Source organism: Halichoerus grypus, chromosome 2 (genome assembly GCF_964656455.1).
Source record: "Halichoerus grypus chromosome 2, mHalGry1.hap1.1, whole genome shotgun sequence".
NCBI lineage: Eukaryota > Metazoa > Chordata > Mammalia > Carnivora > Phocidae > Halichoerus > Halichoerus grypus.
The window spans coordinates 140,407,805-140,423,051 of record NC_135713.1 but is presented as its reverse complement, the minus strand read 5'-3'; the positions used below and the strand labels follow the sequence as shown (position 1 = coordinate 140,423,051).

Sequence of the window (15,247 nt, the reverse complement as noted above, 5' to 3'; positions counted from 1 at the left end):
GGTTTTGGTGACGAATTTAGGGCCCAACGATTTGGCTCGGGGAGTTAGTTCTGATGGCGCGGATGTCCCCCCGAGGGTAGTCTCAGAGCGCGTCTCCAGAAGCCCAGATCCTTGAGCCCCCTCACCCCACCCCGAGCACTCGCATCCCCGGGTAACGGCCAGCAGGTGTGCTATTCGCAAACCGTCCTGCAGTCAAGGAGCCGAGTGTGCCCTGCGCTCGTCTCTTTTCCGACAACACTTGAAAGCGCACCGGGGCGCACCCAACAAATCTCATTAATCCAAACATCCTCGTCCGAGGTGTCCCAAGTTCGAGTTTGGCCCGACCGTTCCCTTCCCGCGTCGACGCTGGAAGCCTCATCTGCGAGGGCTTTCCCTTCGGACCCAAAGGGGCGCGCGCGGCGGTGCGCGGGACCCGCCTCTTCCCTGGGCTCTGGCGGGGCGGGGGTGGGTAGGCAGGGACCTGGATCTGATTAGCTGGGAGGGGGAAGCCGTGGTCCCAACCGCTCGCTCCTGTCTCCCAAGCTTCTGGGGGAGGAGGAGGAGGAGGAGGTGCAGGAGGGCCGACACAGAGAGCAAGAGCGGGGGTCCCGTCACTGAGCACCCCGGTCAAGGTTGGAGCTACCGCCGCCGCCGCCTTCCGGCTCTCGAGTGGCCCTCGCCCCGCGCCCAGCCATGGGCCCCCCTTCCAGCTCCGGCTTCTACGTGAGCCGCGCGGTCGCCGTGCTGCTGGCCGGGCTGGCGGCCGCGCTCCTGCTGGCGCTGGCCGTGCTCGCCGCCCTGTACGGCCGCTGCGCGCGCGTCCCGCCGTCGGAACTTCTCCAGCGCGGGGTCCCGGGCGCCGCGCCCTCCCGGCCGCGCACGCAGGAGGAGCCGCGGCCCACCGGGCACGCCCGCCCCACCCGTGAGCCGGCGGGGACGGCCACCCCGGGCAACGGGCGCCCTCCGGGACCCTGGGACCAGCTGCGCCTGCCGCCCTGGCTCGTGCCGCTGCACTACGAGCTGGAGCTGTGGCCCCGGCTGCGGCCGAACGAGTCCTGGGCTCCGACGTTGACCTTCACCGGCCGCGTGAACATCACGGTGCGCTGCACCGTGGCCACCGCGCGGCTGCTGCTGCACAGCCTCTTCCTGGAGTGTGAGAGCGCCGAGGTGCGGGGCCCTCTCTCCGCCGGCACCGGGGACCGCACGGCGGGCCGCGTGCCGGTGGACGACGTGTGGGTCGCGTTCGACACGCAGTACCTGGTGCTGGAGCTTGGCGGCGCTCTGCAGCCCGGGGGCCGGTATGTGCTGCAGCTCAGCTTCTCCGGCCTGGTGTACCAGGATCTCAGGGAGGGACTCTTCTTCAACGTCTACACCGACCAGGGCGAGCGCAGGTAAGGGCAGGCCGGCCCGGGTCCCCTCCGCCCCCGCGTCCCCCGGCCGCCTACCTGCGTCCAGGGGCGCGTGCCCCCAAAGCCCCCATCACTCGCGACGCTTTCTTGTAGAGCCGAAAGGCGAGCGTCCCCTTCCTCCCCTTCCCTTCAGAAACCCTGCTTGTTTGTTTCCTGAGATTAACAAACAGGGTTGCTGGAGTGGTGGGGGGTGGGAGGGATGGGGGGCCTGGGTGATGGACACTGGGGAGGGGATGTGCTATGGTGAGCGCTGTGAATTGTGTAAGACTGATGAATCACAGACCTGTACCTCTGAAACAAATAATACATGTTAAAAAAAAAAAAAGTAGGAAGGGGAAAATGAAGGGGGGGAAATCGGAGGGGGAGACGAACCATGAGAGACTATGGACTCTGAGAAACAAATGGAGGGTTCTAGAGGGGAGGGGGATGGGGGATGGGTTAGCCTGGTGATGGGTATTAAAGAGGGCACGTACTGAATGGAGCACTGGGTGTTATACACAAACAATGAATCATGGAACACTACATCAAAAACTAATGATGCAATGTATGGTGACTAACATAACATAATTAAATTTAAAAAAAAACAAAAAGCAAAAAACCCCTGCTTGTAAATAGAGGCTAGCAGACCGAGGTCCTCCCGCTGGCCAATTTTTAGCACCATCCCCGCCCATCCAGTTTGTTTCTGTCGTTGCCCTTTTAAGGTCGCTGCTAGCCCCAGAAGCTTACCATTGTCTTCAGAGAGCCCCCCCCCCCCTTTGCTCTAATCCAAGACGGCTTCACCACCGTGAGCAAATCCCTTGCTACTCAAAGTTTGGTCCGCGGACCGGCAGTAGCTGTCAATCTGGGAGCTTGTTCGAAATTGCAAATTCCCCACCCTCGACCGAAGGATCAGGATGTGCGTTTTAAGAAGAACACCGGGTGGTTTCTGGGTATGAACGTTGGAGAAGCTTGGGGCTGTCGCACCCTTGTGCCCCGAGGTTCCCTCCCTGAGCGCGCTCCGCGCCGAGCTCCCTGCTCTCTTTCTTCCTCGATCTGTAGCTGCTGCTCTTGCAACAAAGAGACTCACGTCGGTGCAATTCTCATATTTTTCTTTTTTTCCTTTTTGCTGAGGTTCTCCAGAACTGAAGAATCCCCTTTAATTCATCCCCTCCCATCCCCTGCCTGGGACCGAGTCTCGTTTTGTGGATGAGCGGCAGCTTCCCCGACCCCTCCCAAGCTTTTGAAGGGCTCTGCCGAGTATGGGGGAGCCGGCGCTTTCGGGATTCCTTCCCTGGGAAGAAAATAATAATAATAATAATAATAATAATAATAATAATAATAATAATAATAACAACAACAACAACAACAACAACAACAACGGTGACAAGAGACCTCCCCTCTGGGTTTGCAAGCTCACGTAGCATGCATGTGTTCTCTTTACACTCATTTGGGATAATGCTTTCCACACGGAATGTTTCCAGCTCAAGAATTGCCTCTTTCTACGATCTGTGACCACGTTACTGACCTCAGGCGAGTGCCCCGGGAAATCGTGTATGTGGAAGATACCTGAAAGTTCTTTCTTCAAATGCTCACCCGCTGGTGGAGCATCTGCGGTTTACACAACTGCATGTGCTTTGCCTTTTATTATTAGAGAAAATGTTCTCAGATGTTCTCCGAGGGAAAGGAACCTACTCAATTACCCCTTAAATCATCTCCGGCATTATTTTCAAAAACTTTTGGGCTTTGCAAGTAAGTTTAATAAGCTGCCTCAGTGGGTGTGTAATCTGTAGCTTTTGTTTTTAAGGACTATATGCTTGGGCTTTTTTTTTTTTTTCTTTCTTTCAAAAATGCACCAAGGCTTGTAAAATAGCTTTGGAAATTTTCTCATTAGGATGATGTGTTACCAGATTTAAGGGCACAGGAAACCTTTTGCAATTACTGTGCAGGTGGTTCAGAGTGCAGGATTTTTCAGGGGGAAAAAAAAGGACACTGCACGCACATCAGCCAGTGTTTTCTGCTGTGAATTCAATAAATCATTTGCTAACCCATCTCTTCCTTCTTCTTAATGAGGCCGTGGCCTGGATAGACTGCCCTCGCAAATATGGGAAATGAAATTCCCTTTCCATTTTTCTATTGTGTTGCCAACTCCATTGGTAACTAGAAACCGTATTTTGAGAACGTTAAAATTCGAACAAGCAGAAATCCTAATAAAGTCCCCCAGATGTTCAGAGACCAACTTAGAGTTCCAGACTTGTGGCATCTTAGAGGAGCTGTTACTTGGAAATTGCTCCTCTGCATCTCTGCTTTGGAAACCACAAAGGGAAGAAACCTCCAGTTGAGCTTGAAGCCAAGGTCACAGAGAAGTTGGACAACACGATGAGTGTGGTGAAGCCGATTTTGGAAGCCCACCAGGCCTGAGTTTGAGCTGTGCGACTTGAGTCAGGCTCTCCATGTCTCTGAGCTGGTTGCCTCATTCATGGAAGAGACCTAAGTGTCACCCTTTAGAGTGTTGTGAAAATTCACGAGAAGGACAGTATCTGGCACAGAACCTATGCGGTGGTCGCTGCTCCTATCAGCTTAGGGTGTGATGGTCAGGAGCAGCCTCTTACTATCGAAACATGGAAATGTGAGACTCCAAAGAAGATCCCCCCTGGGGAGCAACTGCCTACTGAGTGCACATTCTTCATGGGCTGTCTCCGATGCTGGCTGCCAACGGTTGGAAAGTGTTTACTTCTCTTCTTTGATGACCCCTTATCACAGTCTGGACAGGCTACAGCTTTTAAATAATTTTACTCAACACCAAGGCAAAAGAAAAAGAAAATCATTCCAGAAAACCCAAAGAGCATCACTGTCTCACACTTCTAAGGCTTAGGTTGCCGATTTTCTAGCTTCAGAGGTTGCTGGGGATGCTTCCCGAATGTTCTCTGCCCTTCTCCACTTGGCAGGTGCCATCCCATTTCTGCCACAGAGGAGACATCTACTGGATGCCTTGGACGTGTGCGTCTGTATGTCAATGTCTGCTTCTCTTGTTCCGTGTGTAGAAAGCTGAGAGCACAGTCCAAATGTTAATGTTCCTGATAGCAGTATTTCCCAGACTTCATTCTCTGGTGCATCACTCTTCCGGGTTTTGCCATATTCACATACCTCTGGCCGTATTTTTTTGGTAAAAAATATCACTCAACTTAAACAAAAATATTAAGTAGATTTATTAAAAAGCAACTCTATATCATATCATAGAACTTATAGTCATGGTGCTGTAGAGTCACAAATACGATGAAAAAACGATGTTATGAAGTTCCCCTGTTACGATTGTCCGCTGAAGGCTCCGAAGGCTCTGAATCTGAGGGCTGCTGTCTTTGTTAAAAAGAGAAATTAGAATCCGGTGTTCAAGATAAATAACACCAAACTAAGATCTTCTCTTGACCTTACCAGAAAGATTCGTAAAATTTGAAAAAGACTGACTTTCTCATATGTGAGTCAGATCTTATAATAGTATGTCTGAGAGCTACCCCAAATCCTTCTCCATCTATTCTTGGGGAAATCCTGAATTAGAGTAGTGGTTCATAAACCTTTGATGTATTTTAGAACCCCCAGAGGAGTTTATCAAACAGAGTCCTGGGGCACACCTCAAAAATTCCAGATCAACACACTCATGTTCATAGTCATGATAGACACAAGGTGGAAGCAACACATGCTCATGGATGGATGAGTGGATAAATAAAATGTGGCTTATTATATACATGGGAATATTATTCAGCCTTAAAAAGGAAGGACGTTCTGGGGCACCTGGGTGGCTCAGTCAATTAAGTGACCGGCTCTTGATCTCAGCTCAGGTCTTAATCTCAGGGTTGTGAGTTCAAGCCCTATGTTGGGCTCCATGCTGGGCGTGGAGCCTACCTTAAAAAAAAAAAAAGGAAGGACGTTTTGACATATGCTACAACATAGATGAACTTTGAGGACATTGTATTTACTACCTGGAGTAGTTAAATTCAGAAATAGAAAGTAGAATGTTGGTTGCTAGGAGCAGGAAGTGGGAAGTTGATGTTAAATGGGGACATTTGGTTGTTTCCAGTTTTTGTCTATTACAAATAAAGCTTCCAGGAACAATTGTGTATGAGTTTTTGGTTGAACATCAGTTTTCATTCTTCTGGAATAAATGCCCAGGAGTATAATTGGTGGGTCATATGGTTGTTTCTTGTTCAGTTTTTAAGAAACTGCTAACTTGTTTCTCAAAGTGTCTGTACCATTTTACATTCCCACCAACAATGTATGAATGATAGTTCTCTGCATCTTAGCCACCATTTGCTTTTACCACTGTTTTCTATTTTAGCTGTTATGATTCGCCTTTAGTGATAACTCATTGTGGTCTTAATTTGCATTTTTCTGTTCCATAGTCACACATGTTATGCATTGAACTGCTGGCCTGCACTTAATTTGCATTTTTCTAATGGCTAATGATGTTCAGCATATTCTTATGCTTGTTTGGCATCTGTATATCACCTTTGATGAAATGCCTCCTCATGTCTTTTGCCCATTTTCTAATTGAATTTTTTTTTTTTTTACCGTTGAGTCCTGAGAGTTCATTATATATGTTGGATTGGAGACTTTTGTGAGACATATGGTTTACAAATAGGTTCTCCTGGTTTGTAGCTTGTTTTTTTTTCATGCTCTTAGTAAGGTCTTTCAGGGGGCAAAAGTTTTTAATTTTAATGAGGTCCAATTTATCAATTTTTTATTTATTTTTGATTTTTTTCCAATTTATCAATTTTTAAAATAGACCATGCTTTTGGTATCATGTCTAAGAATGCTTTCTTAGAAGGGCTGTTGTAGAGCAGTTTTAGGTTTACAAAAAGTTAGAGGGTGGTACACACATTTCCCATTTAGCCCTTGTACCTGCACATGCATGGTGTCGCCCATTATCAACATCACTCATCAGAATGATACATTTTTTTAACCAAAGATGAACTTCTGTTGACACACCATGATCACCCAAAGTCCATAGTTTACCCTATGGTTCACTCTTGGTGTTGTACATTCTATATTTTTGGACAAATGTATAATGACATGTATCTATCATTATAATATCATACTGAGTATTTTAACTGACCTAAAAATCCTGTTATTTGCTGATTCATCCCTTGCCCCAATCATTGATCTTCTTGTCTCCATGGTTTTGCCTTTTCTAGAATGTCTTATATTTGGAATCATGCTATAGGTATATAGCCTTTTCAGATCTGGCTTCTTTAACTTGGTAATACGCATTTAAGATTCCTTCATATCATTTCATGTCTTGATAGTTCATTTCTTTTCATCACTGAATAATATCCCATTCTCTGGATTACCATACTTTATTTATCCATTCCCCTACTGAAAAACATCTTAGTTGCTTCCAAGTTTTGACAATTATGAAAACTGCTCTAAACTTTTTGTGCAGGTTCTTGTGTAGACATAAACTTTTAGCTTCTTTAGGTAAATATCAAAGAGCATAATTGCTGAGTCATATGGTAAGAATATGTTTTGTTTTGTAAGAAACCACAAAACTGGCTTTCAAAGTGGCTGTACCATTTTGTATTCCCACCCACAACATATGAGAGTTCCTGTTGCTCCACATCCTCACCAGCATTTGGTGTTGTCAGTGTTCTGTGGATTTTAGCCATTTGAATAGGTGTGCAGTTTTATCTCATTGTTGTTTTAATTTGCATTTCTCTGATGACATATGTGGAGCCCTTTGTAATATGCTCATTTGCCATCTGTATAATTTCTCTGGAGATTTGTCTGTTGAGGTTTTTGGCCCATTTTTTAATTGAGTTGTTTGTTTTCTTATTGCTGAGTTTTAAGAGTTCTTTGTATATTTTGGATAACTGTCCTCTATCAGATATGTCTTTTGCAAATATTTTCTCCCAGTCTGTGGCTTGTCTTTTTCATTCTCTTTATACTGTTTGTTGCAGAGCAGAAGTTTTCAGTTTTAAAGAAGTCCGCTTTATCAATTATTTCTGTCATGGGTCATGTCTTTGGTGTAGTATCTAAAAAGACCTCACCATACTCAAGGTCATTTAGGTTTTCTCCTATGTTATCTAGTAGGAGTTTTATATTTTTGAATTTTACATTTTAAAGTGACCCATTGTGAGTTACTTTGACCCAGTATGAGTTAATTTTTGTGAAGGGTATAAGGTTTGTGTCTAGATTCAATTTTTTGCATGCGGATATATAGTAGTTCCAGTAATGTTTGTTGAAGAAACTATCATTACTCCATTGCATTGCCTTTGTTCCTTTGTAAAGATCAGTTGGCTGTATTTGTATGGGTCTTTTTCTGGACTTTCTATTCTGTTCCATTGATCTAGTGGTCTATTCTTTCACCAATATCACACTCTCTTGATTACCATAGCTTTATAGTAAGTCTTGAAGGTAGGTAGTGTCAATCTTCCAAGTTTGTTCTTCTCCTTCAGTATCGTGTTGGCTATTCTGGGTCTTTTGTCTTTCCATGTAAACTTTAGAATTGGTTTGTTGATATCCACAAACTTAACTTGCTGGGATTTTTTATTGGGATTGCATTGAATTTACAGACCAAGTTGGGAAGAACTGATATCTTGATAATATGACTCTTATCAAGCCATCCAGGTGCCACAGCAATTGGATTTTGTATATTAGTCTTGTAGAGTACAACCTTGCTATAATTGCTTATTAGTTCCAGGAGGTTTTTTTGGTCAATTCTTTTGGATTTTCTACATAGACAATCATGTCATCTGTGACTAAAGAGTGTTTTGTTTCTTTCTTCACAATCTATACATCTTTTATTTACTTTTCTTGACTTATTGCATTAGTAAGGACTTTCAGCACCATGTTGAACAGGAATGGTGGGAGGGGACATCCTTGCTTATATCTGACCTTAGTGGGAAAGCTTTCAGTTCTCACCATTAAGTATGAAGTTAGTGTAGATTTTTCATAGTCTTTATCAGGATGAGGAAGCTCCCCTCTATTCCTATTTTACTGAGAGTTTTTATCATGAATGAATATTGGATTTTTGGCAAATGCTTTTTCTACATCTATTGATAAGATCATGTGATTTCTCTTAGTCTTTTGATGTGATGAATTACATTAATTAATTTTAAAATGTTGAACCAGTTTTGTATACCTGAGATAAGTCCCAGTTGCTTGTGGTGTACAATTCTTTTTATACATTGTTAGATTTGATTTGCTAATATTATGTTGAGAAGTTTTGCATCTATGTTCATGGGAGATATTGGTCAATAGTTGTTTTTTTTTTTTTTTTTTTGTAATGTCTTTTTCTGGTTTTGGTTTGGGGGTAGTGCTGTCCTCATAGAATGTGTTAGGAATTATTTCTCTGCTTTTTTTTTGGGCAGATTATGTCTTTTAAGGAATTGGTCCATTTTATCTAGACTATCAAATGCGTGAGCATAGTGTAGTTCATAGTACTCCTTATTATCCTTTTAATGTCCATGGGATCTGTACTGATGACTCCTCTTTCATTTCTTATCTTAGTATTGATATAGTTGAATTAGTATTTATCATGCGTATTATTGTTTTCTATTTATTGCTATTGTTCTTTGTTCCTATTTCTGTCTTCTCCTTTTCTGCCTTTCTTCACTATGTTCTGCCAATCCATGAACATAGCTTAGTTAAATTGACAATTCCATAGATTTTCTACATAAGTGATCATACTGTCTCAAATAAAGACAGTTTTACTTCTTTGTTACTTCAGGTGCCTTTTATTGCTTTTCCTTGCCTTACTTCTATGTCCAGAGCATCTATTTACAATGTTGGATAAAAGTGGTTAAGTGCAGCTATCCTTGTTTTGTTCCTTATTTTAAGGTGAAAGCATTCAGTCTTGCACTGTTAATTATGATTTTTTTCCTTTAGTCTTTCTTCTTTTTCCTCTCCCTACTCTTCTTCTTTTTCTCCTCTTCCTCCCCCCTTCCTCCTCCTCCTCCCTGTTGTAGATTCCCTATATCAAATTGAGGAAGTTCCCTTCTGGTTTTTAATTTTCTGAGAATTTTTATCAGATTGGATGCCAGATTTTGCCAGATACTTTTTCTGCATCTATTGAGATGATCATATGGTTTTTCTTTTTCAGTCTGTTAATATGGTAAATTACATTGATTGATTTTCTAATGATAAATTAACATTGCATTTGAAAGATAAATCCCACTTGGTCTTGATGTATTATCCTTTTTATGTTTTGTTGCATTTGATTTACTAAAATTTTGTTTTTAATTTTTGTATCCATGTTCATGGATTTTCTTTTTCTTTGTCTTGTTTTGGTATCAGAGTAACACTGGCTTCAGATAATAAATTTAGAAGTTTTTCTTCTTTAATCTTTTGGAAGAATTTATATGGAATTGGCATTAATTCTTCATTAAATTCTTGGTTGACTTTCACTAATGAAGCCACATGGGCCTGGACTTTTTTTGTGGGATGGTTTTTAACTACAGATTAAATCTCTTTAATGAATAAAGGGCTATTTTGGTCATCTATTTCTTCATGAGCAAGCTTTAGGAGTTTGGGTCTTTCAAGGAATTTGTCCATTTAATCAAAGTTGTCAAATTTAAGTATAGTTAGTGTTTTACAAAATATTCCTTTATTATTATTTTAATGTCTGTAGAATCTGTAGTGATGTCACCTCTCTCATTCTTGACATTGGTCATTTGTGTCTTTTCTCTTTTGGGAACTTAAGCCCTGGTTCTGATATCTCTTGATTACCATCGCTTTATAGTAAGTCTTGAAGGCAGGTAGTTTCAATCTTCCAAGTTTGTTCTTCTCCTTCATTATTGTGTTGGCCTCTGCCACTTACTAATTGTCTAACCAATTGCATATACTCCAGGGTCCTCAGCTTTTTGTAAGTTAAAAGGGTGGGGTCCTCCAAGGTCTCTTCCACTTCTGACAGACAGTAAGTTTGATAAGTGTGCCTTGAGATTTATATACTTTATTAATCTTGTAAAACCAATTTTTTGTTTCAATGATTTTCTCTTTTGTTTTTCACTTTAATGCTTTATATATTATTCTTTATTATTTCCTTTCTTCTTACTTTGGGCTTCCTTTCCTTTTCTTTTTCTATTTTTTTTTTAAAGATTTTATTTATTTATTTGACAGAGAGAGAGATAGTGAGAGCAGGAACACAGCAGGGGGAGTGGGAGAAGGAGAAGCAGGCTTCCTGCCTGAGCAGGGAGCCCGATGTGGGGCTTGATCCCAGGACCCTGGATCATGACCTGAGCCGAAGGCAGACTCTTAACAACTGAGCCACCCAGGCGCCCCTCTATTTTCTTTTTTTAAGATTTATTTATTTATTTTAGAGAGAGTGCTGAAAGGGGGAGGGCCAGAGGGAGGGGGAGGGAGACAATCCATAAGCAGACTCCTCGCTGAGCTCAGAGCACCATGCAGGGTTCAATCTCACAACCCTGAGATTGTGACCTGAACCAAAATCAAGAGTCAGATGCTCAACCGATTGAGCCATCCAGGTGCCCTTTTTCTTTTTCTGTTTTCTTCAGGTGGGTGCAAGGTAATCAATTTAAAGATCAATTTAAGGTATTTTTCTTCTCTACATAGGTGTTTAGTGGTATAAATTTTCCACTAACTACTGAATTAGTGGCATGCCACAAAAAATGTCATGTTGTTTTTAAAATTTTCGTTCAGTTCAACGTACTTTATAGCTTCCCTTTTGATTTCTTCTTTGACTCATGGGTTATTTACAACTGTGCTATTTAGTTTCCAAATATTTGGGCATTTTCTCATTTTTTATTGAGTGCCTGACATTTCAAAGTTTATGTTGCTGAATGCCATATTTTGTTATGCTGCTTTAATGAATGCTGTCTTTTTAAGATAGGCACATAAGTTATTTGGTGGCCTTCTCAATCCTTGTTTGATCTCCCATGGCTTGTGTTTAAGTCCTTTGAGAGTGGATCGAAAGTCACCTTTACTCTAGGGCTACTTTAGCTCATTGCTCAGGCATTACCTTCCTGGTCTCTGTTGAAAAATCCATTTATTCTGGAGATTTCTGTACTCTGGCTTGTGGGAATTTGAACAACTCCTAGCACTGTGTGAGCTCTAGGAATTGTTCAGTTTTCCCTTCCATGGTAGCTGTTCTTTCCCCCAACAGCATTTCTTTGCTTGACCTCCTAAAGTGCAGATTAATATTTGACCAAAGACTCAGCCCAGGGATGGGGGGTGGGGGGGTGGGGGGTAGATTCTGTGCAGATTTCTGGATTTCTGCCCTGCAGATTTTAGCTATTTAGATCTCTCCAGGCATCAGTCATAGTCTCCTCTACTCAATGAGACCACTGAATTCAGTTTCTGTTCTCTTTCTCTGTGCTGCAGTTGAGAAATTGCTTCCAGGTAGACAAGGTGATTGTAGAGTTCATCTCATTAGCTTCTCTTCTCTTGGGAATCATAGTCCCGTGCTTCCTGTTACCATGTCTGAAAACAGTTGTTCCATATATTTTATAGGAGTTTTTAGTTGTCTTCAACAGAGGGCTCATTCTAGCCTATGTTACTCCATCAGGGTGGAAAACAGAAGTCTGATCATCTCTAGATTTGGTAATGTTATTAACTATAAAGTTAATCCTTAGTCTTCTTCATGATATCTTAGTTTGCTTGTAGTTTTTATTATAGTATGTTCTACAAAGCACATAAAAGGACCCCAGGAAAGAGAACTGGGAAGGACCACAGGCTGGGGAGCTGGAGCCCTGGTTCTGATACTACCCCAACCACTTCCTTGTCTCCCCAGTTGTATAAATTCCCAGGGTACCAGCTTTCACATCTATAAATTAAGATGGTGGAACTCTCTAAGTTTTCTTCCACTTTTGAAATTCAATGAAAGAATGTATAATCCCATTCTTGTTCACAGTGTCCTTTAGGAATACGTCTTGCTTTTCTGATCATGCCATGTCCTTAATAAAACATAAGACAGAATACGGAGGTATTCAGAGAAATGAGAATAGGATCATCAAGGGATGAGGGTGGGCTCACTAGTGTGACATGGCTGGAGAAAATTAGGATCTTTATTGGGGACAAATTAAGGGGAGAACCATACGATCAACACCAATCAGTGTGTGCAGGTGTAGAAAGAGTGAACAGAGAATTGAAAAAGACTTCCTTCCAGTTGCTGTTTATGCTAGGAAATCTGGCATAGTCCTCAGGGTATGACACACAAGAGAGAAAGTTGAGCAATATTAGGAAAGAATTTAGAAGTATCAAAACAAGCAGTGAACTCCAATGCCAAGTACATGATGTCGTTGGTGATGCAGAGAAAAGATCATTTCATTATCCTATAGAGGTGTTGACCCCACATGCTTCATGTGGCTGAGCCATCTTCTCTAGGGGATGGTTTTGCTCATCAAAGATTTAGATCTTGTATCTTTTGAAAACAAGTGTAACCAGCATATTGAAAAAGCACACCTCACAGTTCAGTAAAAATGCAACTGTGTTTCTCCCACTGTCCTTTTTACAATTTAGTCTCTGAGATCATCTTTCCTGCTCCTGCATAAATACTCTAGCAGCCCATAATTTACTGCTCATTCTTTGGTGACAGATGATCTATGTCCACGAAGTCACAAACACTGTCCAGATGCAAAAATTAGAGAATCCAGTCCTGTGTCATACTAAAAGCCTTGACCTTAATTTACTGTGAAATCTCCCTTTCTCTCGCTCCACGCTCACTTCCCCGAGCTGGGGTGGGCTTCAGGGTAAGGGGCAGTGATGTTTCCATTTCTCCACCTCATGGTTCTAGTCGCCGCCCCCCCCACCTTCCATCTTGAGAGCTGCTGTTGCATCCCGACCAGGTCCCATGGGACTGGGGAGACCGGGAGAGGTGACACGTAGGGCACTTCTTACCTGAGCCAGTAGTCTTGCCATTTGGTCTGACTCTGGCTTAGTACATACCTTTTCCCGTCAAGATGTCATTTCCTTTTTTTTTTTTTAATTTTTTTTATTACTATGTTATGTTAATCACCATACATTACATCATTAGTTTTAGATGTAGTGCTCCATGATTCATTGTTTGTGTATAACACCCAGTGCTCCATGCAGAACGTGCCCTCTTTAATACCCATCACCAGGCTAACCCATCCCCCACCCCCCTCCCCTCTAGAACCCTCAGTTTGTTTTTCAGAGTCCATCGTCTCTTATGATTCGTCTCCCCCTCCGATTTCCCCCCCTTCATTCTTCCCCTCCTGCTATCTTCTTCTTCTTCTCCTTCTTTTTTTTTTTTTTAAACATATAATGTATTATTTGTTTCAGAGGTACAGATCTTCTCACTGTTTCTCTTTCTCCTACGATTTCCTTGCTCCTGCTGGCTGCTTTCTCTGTTTCTCTGTTCTGATGGTCATTAGTGACTCTTTCCTCAGCCCCACCCCCGACGCGCAGTAGTGCATCTCCGGCTTCCTGCAGGTGGCCCCGTTGGACAGAACCCAAGTCGGTCCCGTACTGGCTCACTCCGTGTCTTAGGGCCCACAGCTCTTCCAGGGAACACTCATGTATCCCTGACCTGGGGCTGACGTGGGTCCTAAGACAGTAGCACTCTTCTTCTGGCTCTGCCTCCAAAGCGTCAGTCTCCTGCCTTTCAGAGTCCCACCTGGTAGGAGTTAGACTCTGACCAGTGTCAATTTCGGCTTTCCCACCCGGAAGCTGGGTACCAGCCTCCAAGTCTCTCAGCCTCAGGAAACGCTCTGTGCTCTCTGTGGGATCTTCTCCCCTTCTAGCTCACCCTAGTTAGGGGTTCCCAGCACCCTGAGATCAAGAGGGCTTTGCTAAACTATGCCCCTCCCACGCTGAGAAATCTCTCCTCTCATCTCTTGTCTCCATTCCCTGACCTTCCTTCCCTCTATCATTTTTTTTTTAAAGATTTTATTTATTTATTTATTAGAGAGAGTACAAAAGCAGAGGGGGAAGGGGCAGAGGGAGAGGGAGAAGCAGGCTCCCCGCTGAGCAGAGAGCCCGATGCAGGACTTGATCATGACCTGAGCCGAAAGCAAATGCTTAACAGACCACCCAGGTACCCCCTTCCATATATCTCTGATGGACCTGAGAAGCCCAAGAAGGGCTCATGGGTTCTCGAGGCCATCTCCTTCAAAAATCTTAATAACATGGTTTGGCACCTTTCTCTGGAATTGTACCTCTATTATGTCCTGTTGCCTGGTGGAAACTTCCGTTTTAAGATCCTGTTACACAAGTAATAAACAAACATGATTCATGGGCCAAGCCTTGAACCACAGACCAGTGGTGTAACATCCGTCTTTACTAAACATTTTGATTTCTGAGTGTGTCGTTGTGCAAAAACAACTCAGGGGGACCACTTTCAGGTCTTACTTAACCCTTGGCCGGTTATAATACTCAGCACTTGTGAGCTAGAGCTGTAGGCAGATGGTGCCCATACAATACTTGGGAATGAAATACCTTAGTGAGGGGATGTTTCTTACATGGCAGGAGATGGACCCCCAAGGACATCACGTGGTCTTGACCCCGAAGACCTCCTCCGGCACAGAAACGTGGCGAGTCCAGGATTGTCTGGCTGTACCAGAGGGCAGGAAAGTGGCTTTGAAATCCCGAGCCCCTACGAGACAAACTCTCCCAAATTAACTCCCTCCCCAGCTGACCGCTCTCAACCCAGACTTCCCAGGCACTGTAATAGCATGTTTCAGTGAGCTTTGAGGGCAGGGGAGGGTGGATGGTTCTTTTTTCTGAGGTCAGGATATCCTTACAGGGTTGCTTGAGTGCAAAGCAGAGAGAGCAGGGAACAAGTACCATCCTTCGGTTCCCAGATGCGGCATAACCAGGTCGTGTGTGCTGCTGGCAGGTCCTGCCCTGGGTCGGTAAGCCTGAGAGCCGGCGAGGCTGTGTGTTGTAGGGATCTTTCCCGTTTTGTTTGTTTG

General features: G+C 43.6%; 1 protein-coding gene across 1 annotated transcript in view; it reads left to right on the top strand.

Annotated features, from left to right (window-relative positions):
• Positions 1–455: 455 nt before the first annotated feature.
• The window catches only part of LVRN (laeverin), a 65,928-nt gene continuing 51,136 nt past the window's right edge, over positions 456–15,247 (top strand). Inside the window, exon 1 of the mRNA XM_036078970.2 lies at positions 456–1,370. Coding sequence (XP_035934863.1) covers positions 673–1,370 — 698 coding nt within the window. The 5' untranslated portion in view covers positions 456–672. The remainder of the gene's footprint in view (positions 1,371–15,247) is intronic.